This window comes from Hemiscyllium ocellatum, chromosome 13, assembly GCF_020745735.1.
Source record: "Hemiscyllium ocellatum isolate sHemOce1 chromosome 13, sHemOce1.pat.X.cur, whole genome shotgun sequence".
Classification (NCBI taxonomy): Eukaryota; Metazoa; Chordata; class Chondrichthyes; order Orectolobiformes; family Hemiscylliidae; genus Hemiscyllium; species Hemiscyllium ocellatum.
Genome location: NC_083413.1, coordinates 76,282,411 through 76,309,747, shown reverse-complemented (window position 1 = coordinate 76,309,747; position 27,337 = coordinate 76,282,411). Strand labels below are relative to the sequence as shown.

General features: G+C 48.9%; 1 protein-coding gene across 3 annotated transcripts in view; it reads right to left on the bottom strand.

Moving 5' to 3' along the window:
- Nucleotides 1-27,337, bottom strand: part of sned1 (sushi, nidogen and EGF-like domains 1) — a 250,937-nt gene that overhangs the window by 65,653 nt on the left and 157,947 nt on the right. For 2 of the 3 annotated variants that reach the window (XM_060834967.1, XM_060834966.1), the window contains exons 3-11: nucleotides 23,906-24,046; nucleotides 23,260-23,422; nucleotides 19,711-19,836; nucleotides 17,217-17,330; nucleotides 15,643-15,756; nucleotides 7,704-7,817; nucleotides 6,209-6,322; nucleotides 1,587-1,724; nucleotides 116-226 (exon numbers count right to left, since the gene is read on the bottom strand). In XM_060834967.1, the coding sequence (XP_060690950.1) occupies nucleotides 116-226; nucleotides 1,587-1,724; nucleotides 6,209-6,322; nucleotides 7,704-7,817; nucleotides 15,643-15,756; nucleotides 17,217-17,330; nucleotides 19,711-19,836; nucleotides 23,260-23,422; nucleotides 23,906-24,046 (1,135 nt within the window). The remainder of the gene's footprint in view (nucleotides 1-115; nucleotides 227-1,586; nucleotides 1,725-6,208; nucleotides 6,323-7,703; nucleotides 7,818-15,642; nucleotides 15,757-17,216; nucleotides 17,331-19,710; nucleotides 19,837-23,259; nucleotides 23,423-23,905; nucleotides 24,047-27,337) is intronic. The other variant, XM_060834968.1, reaches the window with a different exon arrangement.

Genomic DNA, 27,337 nt, shown 5'->3' with positions numbered 1-27,337 from the left:
AATACAACTGAGATTAACCCAACCGTTTGTTACTCCTCTCTGACCCTGTGGTTTATTACAGACTAATGTCTGGGTGCATGTGTCCAAGTGTGAAATGGATGAATACACAACTCACAATCTTTCCCACTGGGTCCTTGTGGGCAGATACAACGGTAGGTCCCTCCATATTCAGTGCAGGAAGCACCATGTGGGCATTGATGGTGGGCATTACAGGGCTGGAGCACCTCTGTGGGCAAAGGAAGACAAATCCTTTCAGTAACAGTGCAGGACGCTAAGTGCAGACCGTGGCCTGATCGACTTCTGGTGAAACGGTGGTTTTTTTTTTGTTTCATGCAAAATGTCCTCAAGAGTCAGGTGACACAGTCAGTTCCCCAGTGAATTGGCCACACCCATCCTTCACATCATGGAATGAACAGCAAGAACTGAATTTCTCATCTGCTTTTTTTTTGTTGGAGTGAGGGAACTAGGAAAGTAACAAGGAGTACATATGAACAGATGCATTTCTACTGTTGGGCAATTCCAACCCAAGAGTGGAATGTGTGTTTGACTGGTCTCCATCAAGGGGGGGGGGGTGGAGTTGGACTTCTGGCTGTTTGGAGTTTAACCCCAGTGGGGAAGCTGCCTCCTGCTGGCTGCGGAGGATGAGGTGCGCTCAGAGGAGGAGTTGGGCTCTTTGCAGCAGTGTGGTCGCTAGGCCAAGAGGTTCCAAGACCTGAAGAGGGTTGAGCAGGCAACAAGTGCAGCCCCAACAATCAACACTGAGGGATTTCCACACCCTCCCCAAGAGGTCCAACGGATTCCCCTCTTATTATTGTTTGTTTAATTTTAATATACATCTCCACTTGAAGGTGCCCTCCCAGTCACTGTACTGCCTCAGCAGCGCTCACCTCTCCCAGTGGCACTGCCATTCGGTCCACCAAGTTTACACCAACCCTTCAAAGAGTGTCCCACCCAATCATTGTCACCCTGAATTTCCCATGGCCAATCCACCTAACCTGCAACATCGTTGGACTGTGGGAGGAAACCAGAGCACCCAAAGGAAACCCAAGCAGACACAGGGAGAATGTGCAAACTCTGCACAGACAGTTGCCTGAAGGTGGGATCAAACCCAGATCCCTGCTGCTATGAGGCAGCAGTGCTAACCACTGAGCCATTATGTCTCCCTGACACATGGCCCCCGTCAGTGAGTCCCCACTAGATTTGAGCTAAGATGGTGATATTGTCCATGCACAGGGAGGGTTTGACCCCGTTGCCTCCACTATCTGGAATCATTGCCTTCTTAGAGCTGCATCCATGCTGTTAGTCTCAGCAAAATGTATAAGACAAAGGAGACAGGCCAGCTCTTCCTGACTTCAGAGTTGATTGAAAAACATATTCACATTCCCACCAGCTCAATAAAGTTGCACTATTGCTTTTTCTATACAACAGTTGGGTCCAATTGCAGATTCATAGGGTTGCTTAACATAAATCCATTGAGAACAGCTGATACTCTACGAGCTGTGTGAACAGCTGAAAGTACAGATCTACTGAAGTCCAGCTCAGACTTCTCACAGTACATCTGAGGACAGTAAAACGCTCACACATACCATTCTCACAGTTACGGCCGGTAAATCCTTCAGGGCAGTCACAGAGGTAGCCATCATCGTCGTCATCATTCTCTTTGCATTTGCCCCCGTTCTGACATGGACTTGGCCGACAGACACTTGGGGCGACAGTGGGCCCACCTTTGGTAAAAGCATCAAGAAATGTCATGGAACGGAATCTTCCAATTAGGACCAAATCCAACTGCATTGTTCCAACTGGTTTTCTTCAGTGGACACGGCAAAACCAAGCCTCATAAACAAGTACAATTCATTCAGTATCACAGACAGCCATAAAGACACAGGAACATCTGTGCAGTTTTTATACTATATCAATTACACAACATCAGCTACTGTCTGCAATATAAATCATTCTCTTTATAGAGAATATCATTCTCTTTAACATATACAAGTGCTGCTATCCAGTGCAATATGTATAGTGTCTGTTACCTACTCTTAAGCTATCCGGGGCTGTTATTCACTGTAATTAACACCGGGTCTGTTATTCTCTATAATACCAACGCAGGCTGCTAAGGGTCCTTGAGGTGGAGGAGTAGTGTCTCTGCCTCTGGACCAGGAGGTCCGGGATCGTGTCCCACCTGCTCTAGAGGTATATAACAACATCTCTGAGGAGGCTAATCAGAAAGTATCGAAATGAGACTGCTATTCACAGTAAAACTGCTATATGCATTGGTGCTGCTTCTCTGGAAAAATGGACATGCATGGACTGCTATTCTCAAAACAGACATCACCTAGACTTAAGGAGCGGCTGCCTCTAACATACACAGTTTGGAATAGAAGTCTCTGTTCAAATGATGGGGAATGGCATCCTCTGTACATGTTATTAGAATAAAATTCCCATATGTTTGGCATAACATCACCTGTTCCAGGCTATCCCGTTGTGAGAAGCTTTTGGTCTTTTCATTGATATTTCTTACACTGTCAGAAGCAGCTAAGTTTGCAGAGGAACTAGAATAGGAAAGGTGAAGAAAAAGCTACCTTGTTTCCTTTGACCATCCTGAGAGTCCAATGTTACAGCTATTTTTAAAATCACTGAATACTCACAGCCATCACTCTCTGTACTATCCATTTACAACAAAGTCAGCTACTTGGTGGGAAAACTCCAGAGCTTTCAGAACCAGAGGTTCATTCACTGAGCTTAACTTGGTGTTACTGTTACAGTGTTACTGAAACAACTTACTGTTTCTCCTGAGTTTACGACATGTTACCATGGAGAAACTTAGAAAATAGGTGCAGGAGTAGGCCCTTTGGCCCTTGAATTTAATATGATCATGGCTGATTCAATGTCTCCAGCTCCTCAGATGCCACACTTTTAACTCTGATGTCCAGCATCTGCAGTCCTCACTTTCTCTACCCCGGGAATCAGTCTGATGATCGAACTTCACTGGTCTCTCTCAAAAGCAAGAATGTCTTTCCTCAGGCTAGTAGGCCAAAACTGCACACAATACTCAAGGTGTGGCCTGTATAACTGCAGCAAGAAATCTCCAATTCTCAAATCCTCACGCTACGAAGGCCAGCATGCTTTCATATCTCATGTCTCAAATTATTCATATGTTGCATCCCAGAATATTATGTTGAAATTGCATTTGAACCTACTCATTCTTGCTGTCTCCTATGAAACAGGCTTCCTGAGTAAAGCTAAGATCCCATGGCGTTGGGGTAATATATTAAGCTTGGATAGAGGATTGGCTAACTAATAGAAGACAGAAGAATAGGGAGAAGCAAGTATTTTCAGGACAGCAATCCGTATCTAGTGGCATGCCATAAGAATCAGTGCTGGGGTCACATTTATTTCCAATACATTGTTAATGACTTGGATAAAGGAACTGAATGCACTATAGTCAAGATTGCAGATGGCTTAAATATTAGGTGAGAAGGCAAATAGTGTGGATGACACAAAGAGTGCAAAGAGGGATAAACAAGTGGGGCAAAAACCTGGCAGATGGGATATGAGGGAAATTTTGAGGTGATGCACCTTGGCTAGCAAAATTGAGGAGCTGAATATTATTAAATAGAGAAAGACCTGAGGTAGGTCACAAGGAAGAGAAGGAGTCGTGAGTCCTTGATCACGGTCATTAGAAAATGCTAGTTCGGCGGGTAATAGAGAAGGCAAATGGATCATTGCCTTTAATTTGATTTAGATTAGATTAAATTCCCTACAGTGTGGAAACAGCCCATTCGGCCCAACAAGTCCACACCGACCCTCCGAACAGCAACCCACCCAGACCCATTCCCCCTAACTAATGCACCAAACACTATGGGCAATTTAGCATGGCCAATCACCTAACCGGAGCACACCCACGCAGACACTGGAAGAATGTGCAAACTCCCCACAGACAGTCGCCCGAGGTGGGAATTGAACCGGGGTCCCTGGTGCTCTGAGGTAGCAGTGCTAACCACTGAGCCACTGTACTGCCCCAAAAAGTGAATGAAGTGGAAAAGTAGGTGGGGATGGGGTAGGTTTGCTGAATTATACAAGGCACTGAAAGTAATGTCCTACCAGATCATAGGGCTGTTCTCTTGTTAGAGAGAGAGTGTGAGAGAGGACTGGCGATGGTTTAACCTGAGGATCACTACACCTCAGACAAGGTGAGAGCGCGAGAAGCTTAGTCCTTCATGGTAATGCGGGAACTGAAACCACACTGTTTGTATCACACTGCATCACAGACCAGCCATCTAGGGAGATCAGTTATCTCAGTTGGCTGTACTCACTGAAATAATATGTTCGAACATAACCAGTAAAAACAATACACGTCGCATTGCGGGGTGTGGGGTGCAGGGAGCAAGGGTTAGGTGAAGGGTCTGTAAATCTGGCAGAGGAGGAGTAAAACATAACAAAGCCAGAGCATGGGAAGCCAGCTGAAGTCTGTGGGGTTTTGTATTTAATGTGAGTGTGTTGGGTGTATGTGGGCAAGTGAGCATGTCAGGATGTATGTGGGCATGAGAGTGTGTCAGGATGTATGTGGGCATGGGAGTGTGCTAGGGTGTATGCAGGCATTGGAGGGTGTCAGGGTGTATGTGGGCAGCCCTCCTTGGGTGAGTCGGGTTTCTCACTATCAGACGTTACTCGGTTAATTTGAGTAACAGTAACACACAGGTTTCCCTGCCTTCCAGAAAATCATTCATGGAAGCAAAGTCAGCACACAGCCACTGCTGAAGGGTTAAATTGATCCTAGCAAAGAGATAACAATAAATACGGAAATGCTTATTGATCCGGGGGTCGGATAGGATTTGTTCACGGCACTTTTGCCACCAGTTATTTCTCACACTTTAGAGGAGTGGTCACCCACGTCAGAACTGGCGCTGCCTTAGATTAGACCCCAAATGAGGACTGAGATGACCAGAAACAACACCTCCTGCTGCTCACACACCATAACTGCAGAGAAGCCCAACTGAGAGGCCAGCAGCATCGGCAGGGGGTGCTAATGGAGTTGGAACCATTGTCTGAGTCTTTGGTTCTGACAGGATTTGGGTTAAGTCATTGTTAGAGACTATTTCAAACTGCGCCCCAATCTGGCCTTGGTAAGAGGAAGCCAATCGAGAAAGAGGAGTAATGGAGTGATAATTGACAGGTAGGGAGGAAGCTACAGAGCAAGGAACTGCAGAGAAAGGCAGAGCAGGCTCAGTTGTTTAGATGGTCTAAACCTGCTATTTCATGTGTTAGGAGAGCAGCTGTTTGCTTAGAGACACTACCCGTCAATGAATATTGACAGACAGAAGCTGAACTTTAATGATCTGTTTACAGGGAATTGAGAATGGTATGGATGATAATGGCAGCCACCAGGAGTCTCTCCAGATGATCAACTACCTACTGACCCACCGGACACTCCTTACTCTTGACTGTCCTAATCCACCTTTAACGATTTGGTCTCTGGATCATATGCTGCAGACATATCCAAAATCTCCCTTGCAGCTACACACTAAATGCATAAGACAGGAGACCGATGGGTTTTAGTCAGAGTCAACAGTTACATTAACTTAAATTAGATTAGATTAGATTCCTTACTGTGTGGAAACCGGCCTTTCGGCCCGACCAGTCCACACCGACCCTCCGAAGAGTAACACACCCAGCCCCATTTTCCTTTGACTAATGCACCTAACACTATGGACAATTTAGCATGGCCAATTCACCTGACCTGCATATCTTTGGACTGTGGGAGGAAACCGGAGCACCCGGAGGAAATCCACGCAGGCACGGGGAGAATGTGCAAACTCCACACAGTCATCCAAAGCTTGGCCAGCACTGACACCAGAGTGAATGAGCATGCAGCTTAATGACTCAGACTGTCTTTCTGCAGCTGCGTGCACGATGGACTGAACACATGGAACAATTCTGGTTTATTCAGTAGCACTCGTCAAACACAAGTGATTCCTTTCTGTCAAGAAACAGCTGGTGTGCAAACAGGTCTTCATGCAAGCGTGAAGACCATGACACTGTTGTACTGCAGAAGTCCCCAGTGTTGTTAGACCTGCCACCAGACCAGAGGGGTGGCTGTTTAGTGGCGAGCCAGATCCACTCCAAATATGATGCCCATCCGAGACCCAGCTACCAGAGCCCTCATAATGCTACAATGAATGTCACATTGCTACCAAAGGTCTCCTCTTACCTGTCTCACAATGCTTTCCTGCGTATGACAAAGGGCACAGACATGTGTAATTACTGACCAGGTCGATGCACTCTCCTCCATTTAAGCATGGGTTGGAGTCACAGATGTTAGTCTCTATCATAAAAGAAACAGCATTGTTATGACCTAACACTCAATAGTGAGATCCTCTCACACTAAAACTACTCCTGAACAACACATAGTTATCACAAATTACTTTGCACTGTACTCAGCATTGTAGATGATATTATGACATCCACCAGCAAGAGAAATGTCTCAGAGTGCCCCAGAACAAGTTGAGTTAACTTAGAGAGAAAGAGAGAGAGAGAGCCTCTCACCAGTCCACCTCATAGAATCCCTAGTGTGGAAACAGGCCATTTGGCCCAACATGTCCACACCAACCCTCCAAAGAGTAATCCACCCAGACCCAGTCCCCCTGCCCTATATTTACCCCTATAATGCACATAACCTACAAATCCCTGAACACTATGAGCAATTTAGCATGGGCAATCCAACTAACCTGCACATCTTTGGACTGTGGGAAGAAACCCATACAGACACGGGGAGAATGTGCAAACTCGACACAGTCACTCAAGGCTGGAATGGAACCCAGGTCTCTGGCGCTGTGAGGCAACAGTGCTAACCACTGAGCGACCGTGATTTATGAAATTCACTGGTCGTATCACCTTGGCCAATGGAAGATGTGGTCATTCCAGAAAAGGAATAGGTTTCTGGAGAGAGATGTCTGTGACCCTAACGCTGACCCTCAAACTCTCCCAGGGCAGGTACAGAGGGGGAGAGATCTGCTCTGCCTGGTCATTGCCAAGGAGTGTTGAGAGCTGTCTCCAATTTTATGACAACTGAGTGCAGGGACTCACACAGATTGAAGGGGAGAGTAAAATCTAAGTGAAGGACAGAAATGTGTAGGCACAGGGAGGGATAGTGTGTAGGAAAGAGCTAATAACGGGGAGAGTAGAAGAGGGAGATCAAACAAACAACTGACAGCTAGGGGTCAGTAATAGTACTCTCATCATGGAGTCCTGATGGCTGTAGGAACAAATTCCATTTTAGATACTCGAGATTGACATCCCTGTGCAGCCCTGAGGGATACTGTACTATAGGAGGCACCAGTTACCAGATTGGATGTTGAACTGAAGTTGTATCTGCCTCTCAGGTGGACATAAAGTTTTCCAACAGTCAGTATAAAGACAAGCAGGAAAGTTCTCCTCAGTAATCTCGGCAGCATTTCTCAATCATATAAGGGCACATTGCTTCAAGAGGAATCTTGCTGTGCAGCCATTGGCTACATGTTTCCTACATAAAGCATTGCCTACACTATGGAAACTCTTGATTGGATGTGAAAAGAATGGAAGGTTTGGAGATCATGAAAGGCCCGATAAAAACGTAAGCCCATCCCTTCTTCCTTAATCCAGAGAGAAACAGAAATGGTGACTTGAAAAGATAGAAATTGTCTGAGGAGAGAAGGCGAAGAACTCACCATTTTCACAGTTCTCCCCAGTGTAGCCCTTCTGACAGATACACACTGCAGTTCCATTGTCTGCTTCACAAGCACCACCATTTAGACACACTCTGGTGTTACATAAGGAGTCAGCTGTAACCGGAAGACAGGACAGCAGTCAAACTGGTAACATCTCGTTGCGAAATGTTGAGTGAGTCTCAGCCTTTGTTTGCATGTCTCCTGCCACCAACCATTTTGTCAAAAACTCTGGTTTTACCTGCAGGCCCCCTAACTTCCTCAGGCAAGTCACTTTCTGGACTGTCCACACTTTCACCTATTGCCGATTCAGTAGCAAGTGTTAAATGGAACACTTGTCATCCGTTTATCTGTTACTCTGACCTGCATCAATATTACTCGATGAGCAATCTCAGCTCGGATCTGGGTAACGGAAATTACTCTGACATAATCTCATCTTCCCAAACCAGGGCTTCCCAAATGTTTTCCTGAAATGACCCCTTTTTATTTTTTTTCCCTTTTTAAACCCCCACCCTACCGCCTAACTGCGGTAGTGCTTATTATTTTTAACCCCAGCACCCATGGTGTGTGTGTGCAGCTGTGAGACACAGTGAGAGACAAGGTGTACAAATCTTTATTCAATTTCCACCACCAGGAAAAGTAGGAAAACACCCGAGCGGCCTGTGACAAGCAGTGCCCTTCACATCAAAGGGCAATGCTGTGTGAACAAACAGTGAAGGGGAGGGCAGGGACTAAATCAAAATAGAGTTGGAGGGGGAAATGATGCACTCCACTCCCTGCGGCGCCCACCTCTCCCTGAACAACTCCAGGGTGTTGGTGGACACCGCGTGCTCCTTCTCCAAGGACACCCGGGCCCTAACGTAACCGCGGAAGAGGGGCAGGCAGTCGGCCCTAACGACCCCCTCCACGGCCCGCTGCCTGGACCTGTTTATGGCCAGTTTGGCCAGGCCCAGCAGCAGACCCACGAGGAGGTCTTCAGACCTGCCCTCCCTCCTCCGTACTGGGTGCCCGAAGATCAGGAGCGTGGGACTGAAGTGCAACCAAAAGCAGAGGAGAAGGTTTTTCAGAAAATCAAAAAGGGAGCGCAAACGCCCACACCCAACATACACATGGTCCACGGAATAATTCAGACTCTTGATTTTTATTTGTCCACATGACTTGCGTGTTGCTGGCTGAGCCAGAGCTTATCACCTGTCTCTGATTGCTCATGAGGTGGTGGTGAAGAGCTGCCACCTTGAACTATTGCATGATGCTGGGGTGGATTGAACTGAATGAGCTTTATTGTCACATGTATTCATGTCAGCACAGTGAAACGTTTACAATTCGCCACTAACAGCGCCACCTTGGCTACACAAGGTATCCAGATACGGAATGTTGGTATAAAGCAGACCAAACTGTTACAAAGTTAAATGTTAATAAAATATAGAGAAGCAACAAAACTCAGTTAATAGTTCAACACCACAGTCTGGAAGAGTCTGGCCATGCTGGCCTCACATTCGTCACAAGGGTCATACCTCCCTCGCTTCAGGCTTGACCTCGAACCCATCAGTGCCCCAGGCCTACTCCCACTCCCTCTCTCACCGCCAGCCTCCCCGGTGCTGCCTGCTCCCTCTCTCACCGCCAGCCTGCCCGGTGCTGCCTACTCCCGCTCTCACCGCCAGCCTCCCCGGTGCTGCCTGCTCCCTCTCTCACCGCCAGCCTCCCCGGTGCTGCCTACTCCCTCTCTCACCGCCAGCCTCCCGGTGCTGCCTACTCCATCTCTCACCGCCAGCCTCCCCGGTGCTGCCTACTCCCGCTCTCACCGCCAGCCTCCCCGGTGCTGCCTACTCCCGCTCTCACCGCTAGCCTCCCCGGTGCTGCCTACTCCCGCTCTCACCGCTAGCCTCCCCGGTGCTGCCTACTCCATCTCTCACCACCAGCCTCCCCGGTGCTGCCTACTCCCGCTCTCACCGCTAGCCTCCCCGGTGCTGCCTACTCCCTCTCTCACCGCCAGCCTCCCCGGTGCTGCCTACTCCATCTCTCACCACCAGCCTCCCCGGTGCTGCCTACTCCCTCTCTAACCGCCAGCCTCCCCAGTGCTGCCTACTCCCTCTTTCACCACCAGCCTCCCCGGTGCTGCCTACTCCATCTCTCACCACCAGCCTCACCGGGGCTGCATGTCCCCTCTCTCACTGCCAGCCTCCCTGGTGCTGCATGTCCCCTCTTTCACCATCCACCTCCCCAGTGCTACCTACTCCCTCTCTCACCGCCAGTCTCCCGGTGCTGCATGTCCCCTCTCTCACCACCAGCCTCCCTGGGCTGCATGTCCCCTCTCTTACCACCAGCCTCCCCGGTGCTGCCTACTCCCTCTCTCACCGCCAGCCTCCCCAGTGCTACCTACTCCCTCTCTCACCGCCAGCCTCCGCGGGCTGCATGTCCCCTCTCTCACCACCAGCCTCCCCGGTGCTGCATGTCCCCTCTCTCACCGCCAGCCTCCCCGGTGCTGCCTACTCCCTCTCTCACCGCCAGCCTCCCCGGTGCTGCATGTCCCCTCTCTCACCGCCAGCCTCCCCGGTGCTGCGTACTCCCTCTCTCACCACCAGCCTCCCCGGTGCTGCATGTCCCCTCTCTCACCGCCACTCAGAATGACTGCCATCAACACCGGGGATCTCCCTTGGCACCAGGTTGGCTTTGCCCTCCATGTTGGTTTGATCTGCTCCACGCCGCACAAACCCACACCTCCCCCCCACCCCCGAAAAGCTAAGTTCTGTTTTTAACACGGCAGTTGGGTTCCTCTGTAACCTCAAGCTGTGGAAAATCACGCTGTGCAAGATCGCTGTACCGCCATTCGGTAGGAAAGTCCCGTTATTCAAAGAACGTCCACAATTCGGCATTGTAGCCGATCCGTGTTAATGAAACGCACGACGCACCCGAACGACCTGGAGATTAAGCTAAAAAAACAAGTGAGCGAAGAAACGGAAAAGGAAAGTAAAAGCAGACAGAGCAGCCGAGCCCTGAGCAGGAGCCCGCATGTTGCTCTGTTACTCCACCGCCATCATCAAGGTATTGTGGGTTCACCCACAAGCTGTTCAGGCCGGGGGAGGGGGGGGGGGAGGGTGGGGCGGTTCCTGGTCTTCAACCCAGTGACACTGAAGGAACAGTGATATTGGAGGGGAACTTGCAGGTGTTTGTATTCCCGCTGTCCTTATCCTTCTAGCTGTTACAGCCCGAGTTTGGAAAATGCTGTTGCAGGCGTCTTAGTGATTTACGGCAACGTTTCTTGTCGGCCGCACACCCTGCTGCCACTGTGAGTCACTGGTAAAGGGAGTCAATGCTGAAGGTAGTTAATGGGCTCTCAGTAAAGTGGGCTGCTTTGTCCTGAACAGTGTCAAGGTTCTGGGATGTTTTTGGAGCTGCACTTGTCCAGGTAAATGGGGAGTATTCCATCACACTCCTAACTTGCGCCTTGTAGATGGACAGGCATTGGGATACAGGAAGTGAGTTAGTCACTGCAGCATTCCGAGCTCTGATCTACTCTTATCGCCAGAGTATGACTGGTCCAGTTCTGTTTCAGGTCAATGATAACTCCTAGGATACTGGTCATGGGGATTCAGTGACAGTAATACCATTGAATGACAAGCTGCGATGGTTAGGTTCTCTTTTGTTGGAGGTGACCATTGATTGCGACTTGTATAGTGTGAATATTACTTGCCATTTGTCAGCCCAAACCTGGACACAGACTGCCTCAGTATCTGAGGAGTCACAAAGAGTGCTGAACATTGTGCGATCATCGGCAAATCCACTTCTGACCTTGTGATGGAGTGAAGGTCATTGGTGAAGCAGCTGAAGATGGGTGGGCTTGGGATGCGACCCTCCGGAGCTCCTGCAGAGATGCCCTATGTGACCCCAGAGTGAATGCTTGGGGACTACCAGAAATGTCAAGTGAGCGGTGGCATGTTCCGCTAAGATGGCGGTAGAGTAGGGCTCCTGAGTCTGGGGTTCATCCACTCCACACATTTTACTTTTCATTGCCTTTCTTTTTGCCTCTCTTCTCTTCTCTTTTCTCTTACTGACCTCTTGTTGAAGAGTTCGGGGTCGCAGCCATGGCATCTCGGCAGTGAGTGAGCCCAGTGTGGACTCATGGTGACAGCGGAGGCGAGTTTGGGTCCAGTGGGGAGACTCAGCAGCAACAGATGCAGTGGTCCCAAAACAGACTCACGGCAGCGGGGGCCAGTGTGGTACCTGACCGCATCGGTGGCATCTGCATTGGTGAGGTCCAATAAGTTCTGATAGTGACAGGGGCGTCGTTGGGGGCAAGATGGCGTCGAAGAGTGGCAACCTTCATTCTAGTAATGGCAGCAAAGGGGACTGATGCCTGACCATCAGTTCCATGGCAGAACACTTAACAAGAAGGATTACAAAGCTGAACACTGTTTCTGTACTTTTCCACCTGAATATTCTATGTTTTGGTTTATTTTTCTGTATTTTTTTTTTAAGGTGGCGCTGGAGGGTGGCAAAACTGTGCAACACTTTTCACTGTATTTTGTGACAAGTTATATGTGACAATAGATAAATCAAATCAAATCAAAAGTGGGTGGGGAGTTGGCTGATGAGCTGTAGTAGGAAGTTGCTGAACAGGAAGGTGTCAGGGAGCAGGGCGATCTTAATTTCTTGCTGGAAAAGCGCAGCAGGTCAGGCACCATCCAAGGAGCAGGAGAATCGACGTTTCGGGCATGAGCCCTTCTTCAGGAAAGGAAGAAGGGCTCATGCCCGAAACGTCGATTCTCCTGCTCCTTGGATGCTGCCTGACCTGCTGCGCTTTTCCAGCAACACATTTTCAGCTCTGATCTCCAGTCCTCACTTTCTCCTAGGAGATCTTAATTTCTTGACAGGGATGAGAGAGTGCGGTCGAAGAAAAGGAGTTGAGCGCCGGGGGAGTTAGGGTTTCTGTGACAACAGGTGACCTTTTCAGAATATCTTTTCTTTCGGCAGCAATGGCAGCTTAGAGATCAGTCCTTTTGACATATCCAGCAGCAAACATGAGGAGATACAGCAGCCTTGCAGCTCTCAGAAGGTAGTCTGAGCTAAACAGTTACCCCGGACATCTCAACGCTCACAGTCCCACAGCGCCATCCTGGGACATCACTGGGGCTGGCTAATTACAATTCGGAAAGTCTTCTCCAAACTTATATTCCAACCCCGGATCAATGTTACTCTGCAATATTTTTACACCTGCTGAGCATTACTCTCCAGCTGTGACCCTTCACAATATTCCTTTTGTAAACCACTGCCTGGTATTATTTTGTAACACAGGCCCACACTGAGAACCCTCTCTCGGCCAACAGTTAAGCTTCAGTATGTAACTTCTCGCATTTGAAAATACAGAGGCCATCGTTACTCCGTGACCCCTGTCCTCAATGTTACTCCGTGACCCCTGTCCTCAATGTTACTCCGTGACCCCTGTCCTCAGTGTTACTCTGTGACCCCTGTCCTCATAGACCATGGAACTTAGAAAAGTACAGCACAGAACAGGCCATTTGGCCCACAATGTTGTGCCGAGATTTAATCCTAATGTCAAAGATAGTAACTTAATCTACACACCCCTCAACTCACTGCTATCCATGTGTATGTCCAGCAGTCGCTTTAATGTCCCCAATGACTCTGCTTCCACCACCACCACTGGCAGTGCATTCCAAGCATTCACAACTCTCTGCGTAAAGAACCTACCTCTGACATCTCCTTTATACCTTCCTCCTAATATCTTCAAACTATGACTTCTCGTACCAGTCAATCCTGCCCTGAGGAAAAGTCTCTGGCTATTGACTCTATCTATTCCACTCATTATTTTGTACACCTCAATCAGGTCTCCTCTCTTCCTCCTTCTATCCAGAGAGAGAAGTCCGAGCTTATTCAACCTTTCTTCATAAGGCAAACCCCTCCAGTCCAGGCAGCATCCTAGTAAACCTTCTTTGCACCCTCTCCAAAGCCTCTGTATCCTTCTTATAGTAGGGCGACCAGAACTGGACACAATATTCCAAGTGTGGTCTCACTAGGGACGTGTAGAGCTGCAGCAAAACCTCGCGGCTCTTAAACTCGATCCCCCTGTTAAGGAAAGCCAAAACACCATGTGCTTTCTTAACAACCCTATCCACTTGGGTGGCAACTTTGAGGGACCTGTGTACTTGCAAACCCAGATTCATCTGTTCCTCCACACTGCCAAGAACCCTGTCTTTAATCCTATATTCAGCATTCGAGTTTGACCTTCCAAAATGCATCAGTTCGCATTTATCCAGGTTAAACTCCATCTGCCAAGTCTCAGCCCAGCTCAGCATCCTGTCTATGTCACACTGGGCCTGCAGTAGTCCTCTATACTATCGACGACACTTCCAAATTTAGTGTCATCTGCAAATTTACTAACTCACCCCTTAACCTCCTCATCCAAGTCATTTATAAAAGCTACAAAGAGCAGAGGCCCAAGAACACAGCCCTGCGGGACTCCACTCAACACTGACCTCCAGGCAGAATACTTCCCATTTACAACCACTCTCTGCCTTCTGTCAGCCAGCCAATTCCCCCTGTATCCCATACTTCCTGACTTTATGAATGGGGAACCCTATCAAATGCCTTGCTGAAGTCCATATACACCGCATCCACTGCTCAACCATCATCAACCTGTCTTGACATGTCCTCAAAGAACTCAATAAGATTTGAGAGGCATGACCTGCCCCTCACAAAGCCATGCTGACTGCCTTTAATCACACTATGTTTTGCCAAATAGTCATAAATCCTATCCCTCAGAATTCTTTCCAAAACTTTGCTGACCACAGATGTAAGACTTTCTGGTCTGTAATTGCCAGAGATTTCCCTATTACCCTTCTTGAAAAGAGGAACAACATTCGCCTCCTTCCAATCCTCCAGTACTACTCCTGTGGAGGGTGAGGAGGCAAATATCCTCACCAGCGGCTTAGTAACCTCCTTTCTCACTTCCTGGAGCAGCCTCGGATAAATCGAATTTGGCCCTGGGGACTTATCAATCTTAATGTTTTCCAAAATTTCTAGCACATCAACTTCATCAATCTTGATCTGGTCAAGACTGTATCCCAGCTCCTCTAAGTTTTCATTTACAACAAGTTCCCTTTCCTTGGTGAAAACTGAAGGAAAAATCTCATTTAGTGCTTCCCCTATCTGCTCAGGCACCATGCACGAGTCCCCTACACTATCCCTGATCGGCCCTACCTTCTCCTTGATCATTCTCTTATTCCTCACGTATGAGTAAAATGCCTTTGGGTTCTCCCTCGTCCTTCTTGCCAAGCCTTTTTCATGTCCCCTCCTGGCTCTCCTCAGTCTGATCTCCTTTCTGGCTAGCCTGTAATCCTGTAAAGCTGTGCTAGATCCTTGCTTCCTCCACCTTACATAAGCTGCCTTCTTTCTCCTGACAAGACGTTTCTCTGTTCTCGTCATCGAAGGCTCCTTAATCTTACCCCTTTTTGCCTGTCTCAGAGGAACAAATTTGTGCATCACTCGCAACAACTGCTTCTTAAATAGTCTCCACATGTCTGCTGTGCCCTTTCTGTGGAATAATTGCTCCCAGTCTGTACTTCCCAACTCCTGTCTGATATCTTCATAATTTCCTTTTCCCAATTAAATATGTTCCCTCGGTAACTGCTCCTTTCACTCTCCGAGGGAAGGTATTTAATTGTGTTACTCATTGTTACTCCATGACACCTGTCCTCAATGTTACTCTGTGACCCCTGTTGTCAGCATTACTTCATCATCCCTGTCCTCAGTGACATTCCATGACCCCTGCCCTCAGTGACACTCCGTGACCCCTGTCCTCAGTGACACTCCGTGACCCCTGTCCTCAGTGATACTCCATGACCCCTGTCCTCAGTGAACCTCTGTGACCCCTGCCCTCAGTGATACCCTCTGACCCTCGTCACCAGTGTCACCCAACAATACTCACCAATTTCGCAGTGTTTTCCAATAAACCCAACCGAACATTCACAGTGGTACCTATCAATCCCATCGATACACGTGGCTCCATTCTGGCATTCATTTAATACACAGTCATTGATATCTGAATGGGAGGAACGAATGGAAACAGGGACATGAGATATAAACACTTCTGGGAACAATCTTCAACCTCAGGCAGGAGAATTCAAACTTCACACAACTAAATTAAAAATTGAATTTGTTTTTGGTGCTGGGATGGGGCTATGTGGTGCTATTAGTCTGTTCTACTGCCATCCACAGCCTAAATTCCTCATCACCGCCATGTTCCATCCATCTACAAACAGGGAGGAGGAAATTGGAGTCAGTGTCTCAGTTCATCACCTTAATGGACAGTCTAGTAGCCTGCCTTTCAAAGCAGCAAGGACAGGTCTGACAGTGGAGGGGGAGGCCAAGAGGTGAAAGACTGAAGCAAGGCCTCAACAGAACAAGCAACAAATAGGCCCAATCTGAGCACTTTCTCCACTTAATCTCAATATCTATTTCTGTACACCATCCATCGAGTGGGGAACCAGGTAAGTAAAAGTCAGCTTTATCCACGAAAACAGATTTAATTTAGATAGCTCCTGTAAAGCGCAAAAATATGCCCCTAGTCCCTTTCGTAGTATTCACAGAAGGGCACCAAGTAAAAAGAGGAAGGGCTGATCAAAGGTGTAATCAAAGTGATGGAATTTAAGAAAGTTTTGAAAGAAAAAGAGGGTACTGAGACAGAGAGCTTTACAGAACTAACGCTAGTGTGTCCGGTCAAGTTGACTAACAACAGTGACCATCAGTGGTGGGGTGAAGGTGGTTTGAAGGTGCACAGGTAACCCAGATCCTTCCATTAGAGAGTTGAAGGTAGAGGTTGCAAGACTGAAAAAGGTTTATGCAAAGATTGGCCGATGTAAACAAAGGTGATGGGTGAGTGGAATTGGTGAAGACAGGTCACAGTCACCACTGTCCCAGATGAACTCGCTGTTCATGGAACAACGCTTCATGAAATGATTGAATTAGATCCACCAGAAAGTTAAAAGACAGCGATTTGGATTTCACCTGCAAATATGCCACAGAAAGGATAGAATGAGGCTATATGAGACTCAGAGTATAATGTGACCTTGATCAGATGGGCAAATAGGCTGAGGAGTGGCAGATGGAGGTTAATTCAGATAAATGCGAGGTGCTGCATTTTGGAAAGGCAAATCAGAGCAGGACTTGTACACTTAATGGTAAGGTCCTGGGGAGTGTTGCTGAACAGAGACCTTGGAGTGCAGGTTCATAACTCCTTGAAAGTAGAATTGCAGGTAGATAGGATAGTGAAGAAGGCATTTGGTATGCTTTCCTTTATTGGTCAGAGTATTGAGTCTAGGAGTTGGAAGGTCATGTTGCAGCTGTACAGGACATTGGTTAGTCCACTTTTGGAAAACGGCGTTCAATTCGGGTCTCCCTGCTTTAGGACGGATGTTGTGAAACTTGAAAGGGTTCAGAAAGGATTTACAAGGATGTTGCCAGGGCTGGAGGATTTGAGCTATAGGTGAAACCAATCTGAACCTGTTTCGCAGAGTGCTCCGGTGAACCCAGCAAGGCACTGGCAGGTGAAGGCATTCTGTCCATCTCTGCACGTCCCACCGTTGTGACAGGGATATGAGGAGCACTCGTTGACATCTGGAAAGCAAGATGAGAAATCAGGGAACCATTGGCTGCTGTGCATTGGACAACTGCTTCTCAGGAAGTACACACTGGCCTAGTGCCTTAAGATGGCTGCCATGGGGGCAAATCTCCAAGGGTTAGAATCACGGAATCCATACAATGTGGAAAGACACCATTCAGCCCATCGAGTCCATACCGACCCTCTGAAGAGTATCCCGCCCAAATCCGGACCTCTCCCTCTCTTTCCCCATTGCCTGGCATTTACCATGGCAAACCCACCTAGCCTGTACATCCTTAGACACTACATCACAATTTACAAGGGTGTTGCTGGGACTGGAGGGTTTGAGCTACAGGGAGAGGCTGAATAGGCTGGGGCTTTTTGCGCTGGAGAGTCCGAGGCTAAGGGGTGACCTTATAGAGGTTTACAACATCATGAGGGTATGAATAGACAAAGTCTTTCTCCCAGGTTAGGGGAGTCCACAACCAAAGTACATAGGTTTAAGATGAGGGGGAAAGATTTAAAAATGACCCGAGGGGTAACTGTTTCACGCAGAACGTGCTACTGAATGGAATGAGCTGCCAGAGGAAGTGGTGGTGGCTGGTACGGTTACATAAAACCATGAGACATAGGAGCAGAAATGACGCCATTTGGCCCATCGAGTCTGCTCCACCATTCAATTATGGCTGATAATTTTCTCAACCCCATTCTTCCACCTTCTCACCATAACCTTTGATCCCCCTGACAATCAAGGACCTATCTATCTCAGTCTTAAATATACTCAATGACCTGGCCTTCACAATCTTCTGAGGCAGTGAATTCCACAGATTCACCACTCTCTGGCTGAAGAAGTTTCTCCTTAACTTCAGTCTCAAGGGTCTTCCCTTTACTCTAAGGCCGTGCCGTTGGGTCCTGGTCTCTCTTACCAATGGCAACATTTTCCCAACGTACACTCCATTCAGGCCATTCAGTTTTCTGTAAGTTTCAATTAGATCATCCCTCATCCTTGTAAACTCCATTGAGAATAGACACACAGTCCTCAAATGTTTCTCAAGTGTAAAGCCTTTCATTCCTGCAATCATTTTTGTGAATCTCCTCTGGATCTGCTCCAGGGCCAGTACATCCTTCCTGGGGCATGGAGCCCAAAACTGCTCACAATATTCTAAATGTGATCTGAGCAGAACCTTATCAAGCTTCAGGCATACATCCCTGCTTTTATATTCTATTCCCCTCAAAATAAATGTCAACATTGTTCCTAATTACCGACCTCAACCTGCAAGCTTACCTTAAGATAATCCTGGACTCGAACTCCCAAGTCCTCTTGCACTTCAGATTTTTGAATTTTCTCCACTTACAGCATTTATAAGGCACCTCGATGGGTACATGAATAGGAAGGGTTAAGGAAGGAAATGGGTCAAATGTTGACTAAAGGGACTAGGTCAGATTGGGATGCGAGCTCAGCATGGACAAGTGGAAACAAAGGCATCGTTTCGTGCAGTACAATTTTGCATGGCCAATCCACCTAACCTGCATTCCGTTGGACTGCGGGACGAAACTGGAGCACCCAGAGGCGACCTGCGTAGACACAGGGAGAATGTGCAAACTCAAAGTCACCTAGTGCTGAATCAACCTAGGACCCTGCCGCTTTGAGGCAGCAGTGCTAACCACTGAGCTGCCCTATTGTCTTTGTATGACCATATAGACAGAGTTACCTGTCTCCCACCAGAAAATATATTAAAAACGCATCCCTTTGCTTCCCCCATCCCAAACCTCTAGTCACCTATGTTGCGATATCACCAAATCTTATCCATCCCATCCCTGTCGCAGCTCATCTCTCACCACGTCTTCCTCTATTTTCCCATACTATCTCATGCTCCGGCGGTTCTGTAGATTTTTTTCCTTACTGTCCAGTTTCCCTGACCGGTACGCCAATCTTCCAGATGTCTCCGTCCACACCCTCACTCACTGTACGTGCCCTAACATCCTTCTTAAAGCGTAATTCCTATTTCCTCCATTAATGGGCAGCACAGTGGCTCAGTGGTTAGCATTGCTGCCTCATAGCACCAGGGACCCAGGTTCGATTCCAGCCTGGAGCAACTCTCTGTGTAGAGTTTGCACATTCTCCCTGTGTCTGCGTGGGTTTCCTCTGGGTGCTCTGGTTTCCTTCCAACATTCCAAAGATGTGCAGGTCAGGTGGATTGGCCATGGGAAATTGCCCATAGTGTTCAGAGATGTGTAGGTTAGATGCATTCGTCAGAAGTATATACAGGATAATAGGGTAGGGGAACAGGTCTGGGTGGGTTACTCTTCGGAGGGTCAGTGTAGACTTGATGGGCTGAACGACCTGTTTCCACACTATCGGGATTCTATGAATTCCATGATTAAAACACTCCTCACCTATCTGACACCTCCTGCCCGTGAATCCTGCACGACATGAACATGTATACGATGGGTTTCCGGTGATGCAGTCATCTATGCACCTTCCATCGTTGAGACATGGTCGCAGGTTCAAGCACACCGAGGCTAGACGGAGAGAGAAAACGGTTTGAGGTCAACCAACTGCAGCCATCATCATTAACTTATTCCAACAATAACAGAAATTGCTGGAAAAACTCAGCAGGTTTGTCAGCATCTGTGGCGAGAAATCAATGTTAACATTTTGCATCCAGTGACCATTCCTCATTAACTTACTGACTGAAATCACTCCTTCGACGTACAGGTATATCCTAATTCTGACTCTCTCCTAACTCTTCCTCTTCAACTTCCTGTGAAGTTCCGGAAATGTATTCCTATGATCTGAAACTCTCAAAGTTTTACAGGTCGTGTTTGAAGGCAATGCTGATTGCTGAAGTAATGACAAAATAATCTATTGTCAATGATATTGATAGAGGAATGAACACAAACCAAAGCATCAGGGAAATGGGAGGCATGGTGGCTCAGTGGTGCCTCACAGCGCCAGGGACCCCGGTTCGATTCCAGCCTTGGGCAACTGTCAATGTGGAGTTTGCACGTTCTCCCTGTGTGTGTGTGAAATTCCTCCAGTTTCTTCCCACGATCCAAAGATGTGTAGATTAACTGGATTGGCCATGCTAAATGTCCAGGGATGTGCAGGCTAAGTGGGTTAGCCAAGCAGGGTCAGGGCTGGGTGAAATGCTCTTCTCAGGGTCAATGTGGACTCCATGGGCCACATGGCCTGCTTCCATTATTCTAAATCTTCCATTCAACTGCTAAATTATGGTGTCACATTCATCACCTTCACCCGAAAGGGCTGACAAATCCACAGATTCACCACCAACAATGCTGCACTCTCCTAGCACTGCACTAGACTATTAGCTGTGAGCAAGTGTGGGTTGTTCTGCTATAACACAATAGTTGTGTTCCTCTGTAACCTTGGACTATGGAAGACTGCTATAGAATTTTGCTTACAGAAAAATCGCTATACCTGTTCAGTAGAATGTTTGCGTTATCCAACAATGTCTACAGTTTGTCAATTGTGTTCTAGTCAATTTGCGTTGATGCCATATAGACAGGCCAACGAGAGGGGAGGCCATATTGGATTTGGTGCTAAGCAACGAACCAGGCCAGATGTCAGATCTCTCAGTAGGAGAGCATTTCGGTGAGAATAATCACAACTCCCTGACCTTGACGATAGTCATGTAGAGGGATAGGAGCAGTTGAGATGGGAATGCATTTAATTGGGGAGGGGTAATTACAATGCTATTAGGCAGGGACTGTGGAGCATAAGTTGGGAGCAGATATTCTCAGGGAAGTTTGCGGCAGAAATGTGGAAGTTGCTTGGGGAGCACTTGCTGTGAGTGCTGGATAAGTTTGTCCCACTGAGGCAAGGAAGGGATGGTAGGGTGAAGGAACCTTGGATGACAAGAGATGTGGAACATATAGTCAAGTGGAAGAAGGAAGCTTACTTAAGGTTAAGGAGGAAGGAATCAGACAGAGGTCTAGAGGGTTACAAGGGAGCCAGGAAGGAACTGAAGATTGGACTGAGGAGAGCTAGAAGGGGGCATGAAAAAGCTTTGGTGGGTAGGATTACGGAAAACCTCAAGGCATTCTTCATCAAAGTGAGGAACAAGAAAATGGCCAGAGTGAGGGCAGGTCTGATCAGGGAACTTCTGCCTGGAGTCAGAGGAGGTAGGGGAGGCCCGTAATGAACACTTCGCTTCAGCATTCCCTAGTGAGAGGGACCTTGTCATTTGTGAGGACAGCGTGAACCAGACTGATATGCTCAAACAGGTTGATGTTAGGGAGGATGATGTGCTGGAAATTTTGAACTATGTCCCCTCGGCCAGATACACAAGGTTACTATGGGAAATGAGGGAAGTGATTGCTGCACCTTTGGCGATAATCTTTGCATCCTCACTGTCCACTGGAGTAGTACCAGATGATTGGAGGGTGGCAAATGTTATTTCCTTGGTTGAAGAAAGGCAATAAGGATAATCCTGGGAATTACAAACCAGTCAGTCTTATGTCTGTGATGGGCAAATTATTGGAGAGGATTTTGAGACACAAGATTTACGATTATTTGGAAAACCACAGTTTGATTCGAGATAGTCAGCATAGCTGTGTGAAGGGCAGGTCATGCCTCACAAGCCTTACTGAATTATTTAAGGATGTGACAAAACACAGTGATGAAGGTAGAGCAGTGGATGTAGTGTGTATGGATTTTAGCAAAGTGTTTGTTAAGCTTCCCCATGATAGGCTGTTTGAGAAAGAAAGGAGCATGGGATATAGGGAAGTATGACTGTTTGGATACAGATTTGCCTGGCTCATAGAAGACAGAGGGTGATAGTAGATGGAAAGCATTCAGATCGGAGCTCTGTAGCCAGTGGTGTTCCGCAGGGATCTGTTCTGGGACCTCTTCTCGTTGCAATTTTATAAATGACTTGGTTGAGGAAGTGGAAGGGTGGGTTAGTAAGCTGGCTGATGGCAGGAAGGTTGGGGAAGTTGTGGACAGTATGGAGGGCTGTTGTAGGTTGCAATGGGACACTGACAGGATGTAGAACTGGGCTGAGAAGCGGCAGATGGAGTTCAACCTGGAAAAACGTGAAGTGATTCATTTTGGAAAGTTGAATTTGAATACAGAATACAAGGTTAAATGCAGGATTCTTGGCAGTGCGGAGAAACAGAGGGATCTTGGGGTCCATGTCCATAGATCCGTCAAAGTTGCCACCCAAGTTGATAGGGTTGTTAAGATGTAAGGTGTATTGGCTTTCATTAGCAGGGGGATTGAGTTTAAGAGCTGCAAGGTGATGAGCTCTGGTTAGACCACACTTGGAATATTGTGGTCAGTTTTGGTCACCTCATTATAGGAAAGACGAGGAAGCTTTAGAGGGTGCAGAGGAGATTTACCAGGAAGCTGCCTGGACTGGAGGGCATGTCTTATGAAGAAAGGTTGAGGGAGCTAGACCTTTTCTCACTGGAGTGAAAAAGGATGAGAGGTGACTTGATAGAGATGTACAAGATGATGAGAGGCTTAGATAGAGTGGATAGACAGAGACGTTTTCCCAGGGCAGAAATGGCTATCGTCAGGGCCATCATTTTAAGATGCTTGGAGGAAGGTTTAGGGGAGATGTCAGAGGTAGGTTCTTTCCACAGAGAGTGGTGATGGGTGTGTGGAATGCACTGCCAGCGGTGGTAGCAGAGTCGGATACATTCGGGACATTGAAGTGACTCTTGAATGTGCACATGGATGATAGTAAAATGAAGGGTATGTAGGTTCGTTTGATAGTCGAGTAGGAGAAAAGGTTGACACAACTTCAAGGGCCTGTACTGTGCTGTGCTATGTTCTAGGAAACATGCGTGACTGCAGAACGACCTGTACTTGAACCTGCAATCTTCAGACTGAGAGATGAGAGTATTGCCACTGAGCTGTGAGTGGAGATAATATGATCTCATTGCTGCTTGCCCAGGTAGAGAGAGGCTGGACCCTACCTGTATTGTTGCAGCCGCCTACTTCTACTTGTGCATCGTGGATCTGGAATACCCAGCGACCGGGAACGCCGACGTTCGTTGTCGTCTCGACATCCACGATGTCGTCCGTGCGTGATCCGGGAATGTTGAAGTAGCGTTTCCCATCTCCGGCATTGAAACCTGCCTGAGGGCATGTGACATGTACACACAAGGGTATCAGAGCAAGGAACCAGCTGGGCCACACAAATGCCAGTTAAGGGCGATAGACTCAGAGGAGGGTTAGGGAGCCACTTGACTGTTCAAGGCACCACAGTGGAGCTCATTCAGTCTTCAGAGAGTATCAGTGGAGAGCAGCTTTCCTTCCCTACCTTGATTGAGCTTGACCTGAGGCCATTTGTAAGCTTGCATCAATACCCTGGCTCAGATCAACTAACAAATAAAGCACTGAACTTGGGATCTTCCCTTCTGTGGCTCAGAGACACACTCTATGGTACACGAATTCAATCAGAAACACAAGTGCAATCTCCACGTTACTACAAGTACAGGAAATGCCCATTACTGCCTTTCATGGCAAGTATTTTGAGGAATGTGTGACTTGAGAGTAAAGTTTCCCATTCATCACTAACAGTGAGCTCAGGGTACACGTGCACTATCAGACTGACCATACCTGGGCAGCGATACCCCCCAGGCCGGCGAAATCCCCACCGCTGCTCGCATGCATCCCCGTCGTCCAGGTGATGTTTTCATAGTTGAAGATAGTGAAGGATAATTCTCCATCTGTGACCAGGACAATCTGGAAGGTGTTGACCTTGGAAGGTAGAAAAGACCATGGTGTCACCATAACAAACAGCCAAGTATCACAATGTAACATTATCCCACTGTGTCACCACATTGCACACCAATGTCCAACACCCCACACCAATGTCCAACACCGACGTTCCACACTCCACCCCAATATCCCACAGCGTCCCACATGCCACACCAACGTCCAACACGCCACACCAACGTCCAACACCGATGTTCCACACTCCACCCCAATATCCCACAGCGTCCAATACGCCACACCAATGTCCAACATCCCACACCAATGTCCAACATCACATACCAATGTCCAACACCACATACCAATGTCCCACAGGGTCCCACACCCCACACCGATGACCAATAGCATCCCACACCCCACGCCAATGTCCCACAGTATCCCACACCCCACACCGATGACCAATAGCATCCCACACACCACACTGGTGTCCCACAGTGTCCCACACCCCACACTGATATCCCAGTGTCGCACACCCCACACCACTGACCCATAGCATCCTACACCCCACACCGATGTCCCACAGCGTCCCACATCCCACACCGATGTCCCACAACGTCCCACACCCCACGTCGATATCCCCCAGCGTCCCACACCCCACACCGATATCCCACAGCGTTCCACACCCCACACCAATGTCTCACAATGTCCAACACCCCACACCGATGTCCCACAGTGACCCACACCCCACACCGATGTCCCACAGCGTCCCATACCCCACACCGATATCCCACAGCGTCCTACACCCCACACTGATATCCCACAGCGTCCCACACCCCACACCGATGACCCACAGTGTCCCACACCCCACACTGATATCCCACAGTGTCCCACACCCCATTCCGATATCCCACAGTGTCCGCACACCCCACACCGATATTCCACAGTGTCCGCACACCCCACACCGATATCCCACAGCTTCCCACACCCCACACCAATGTCCCACAATGTCCCACACCCCACACCGATGTCCCACAGCGTCCCACACCACACACCGATATCCCACAGTGACCCACACCCCACACCGATATCCCACAGCATCCCAAACCCCACACAGATATCCCACAGCGTCCTACACCCCACACTGATATCCCACAGCGTCCTACACCCCACATCGATATCCCACAGCGTCCCACATTGATATCTCACAGCATCCCACACCCCACACCGATGTCCCACAGCATCCCCCACCCCACACCGATATCCCACAGTGTCCCAGCCCCACACCGATAACTCACAGCGTTCCCACACCCTGCACCGATATCACACAGCGTCCCACACCCTACACCGAAATCCCACAGTGTCCCACACACCACACCGATGCCATACAGAGACCTCACATCATACACCGATGTCCCACAGTGTCCCAGACCCCACACCGATGTCCCACAGTGTCCCACACTCCACACCGATATCCCAGTGTCCCACACCCCACACCGCTATCCCACAGCGTCCCAAACCCCACACTGCTATCCCACAGTGTCCCACACCCCACACCAATGTCCCACAGTGCGCCACACCCCACACCGATATCCCACAGCTCCCACACCGAAATCCCACAGCATCCCACACCACACACTGATGTTCCAAAGCGTTCCCACACCCCATACCGATATCCCACAATGTCCAACACCCCACACCGATGTCGCACAGTGTCCCACACCGATATCGCACAGTGTCCTAGACCTCATACCGATATCCTACAGTGTTCAAACCCCACACCAAGGAGCCAGTGTCCCACACCCCACACCGATATCCCACAGCGTCCCACACCCCACACCAATGTCCCACAGTGTCCCAAACCCCACACCGATGACCGACAGCATCTCACACCCCACACCGAAATCCCACAGTGTCCCACAAACCACACCGATATCCCACAGTGTCCCACAGCGTCCCACACACCACACCGATGTCCCACAGCCCACACCGATGTCCCACGCTCCACACCGTTGTTCCAGTGTCCCACACCAAAATTCCACAACGTCCCACACCCCACACCGATGTCTCAGTGTCCCACACCAATATCCCACAGTGTCCCACACCCCACACCAATATCCCACAGTGTCCCACACACCAGACCAATATTCCACACTGATGTCCCATATCCCACACCGATATCCCAGAGTCCCACACTTCCCACCGATGTCCCACAGTGTGCCACACCTCACACCGATATCCCACAGCGTCCCACACACACAGCGACGTCCCATACTGTCCAACACCCCACACCGATGACCCACAGCGTCCCACACCCCACCCCAATGACTCACAGCATCCCACACCCCACACTGGTATCCCACAGCGCCCCACACCCCACACCAAAATCCCACAGAGCCCCAAACCCCACACCGATGTCCCACAGTGTCACAGACCCCACCCTGATGTCCCACACCGATATCCCAGTGTCCCACACCGCACACCGATGTCCCACAATGTCCCGCACCGATATCCCAAAGTGTCCCACAGTGTCCCACACACCACACCGATGACCCACAGCCTCCCACACCCCACACCGATGTCCCACAGCCTCCCACACCCCACACCGATGCCCCATCGCATTCCACACCGATGACCCACAGTGTCCGACACCCCACACCAATATCCCAGTGTCCCACATCCCACACCGATATCGCAAAATGTCCCAAACCCCACACCGAAATCCCACAGTGTCCCACACCCTACACCGATGACCCACAGCGTCCCCACACCAATGTCTCACATTGTCCCACACCACACACCGATGTCCCAAAGTGACCTACACCGCAAACCGATGACCCGCAGTGTCACCACACCCCACACTGATATCCCACAGTGTCCCACACTCCACACAAATATCTCACTGTCCCACACCCCACACCGATATCCCATAGTGTCCCACACCGATGTCCCACAGTGTCACACACTCCACACTGATATCCCACAGTGTCCCACACCCCACACCGTGAGACATCGGTGTCCCACACCCCACACCGATGTCCCAGTGTCCCACACCGATATCCCAGTGTCCCACACCGATGTCCCACACTGTCCCATACCCCACACCGATGTCCCACGGTGTCCCATACCCAACACCGATATCCCAGAGCATCCCACACAGATATCCCACAGTGTCCCACACCCCACACTGATGTCCCACAGTGTCCCACTTCCCAGACTGATATCCCACAGCGTCCCACACCCCACACCGATATCCCACAGTGTCCCACTTCCCAGACCGATATCCCACAGCGTCACACACCCCACACCGATATCCCACAGTGTCCCACATCCCACACC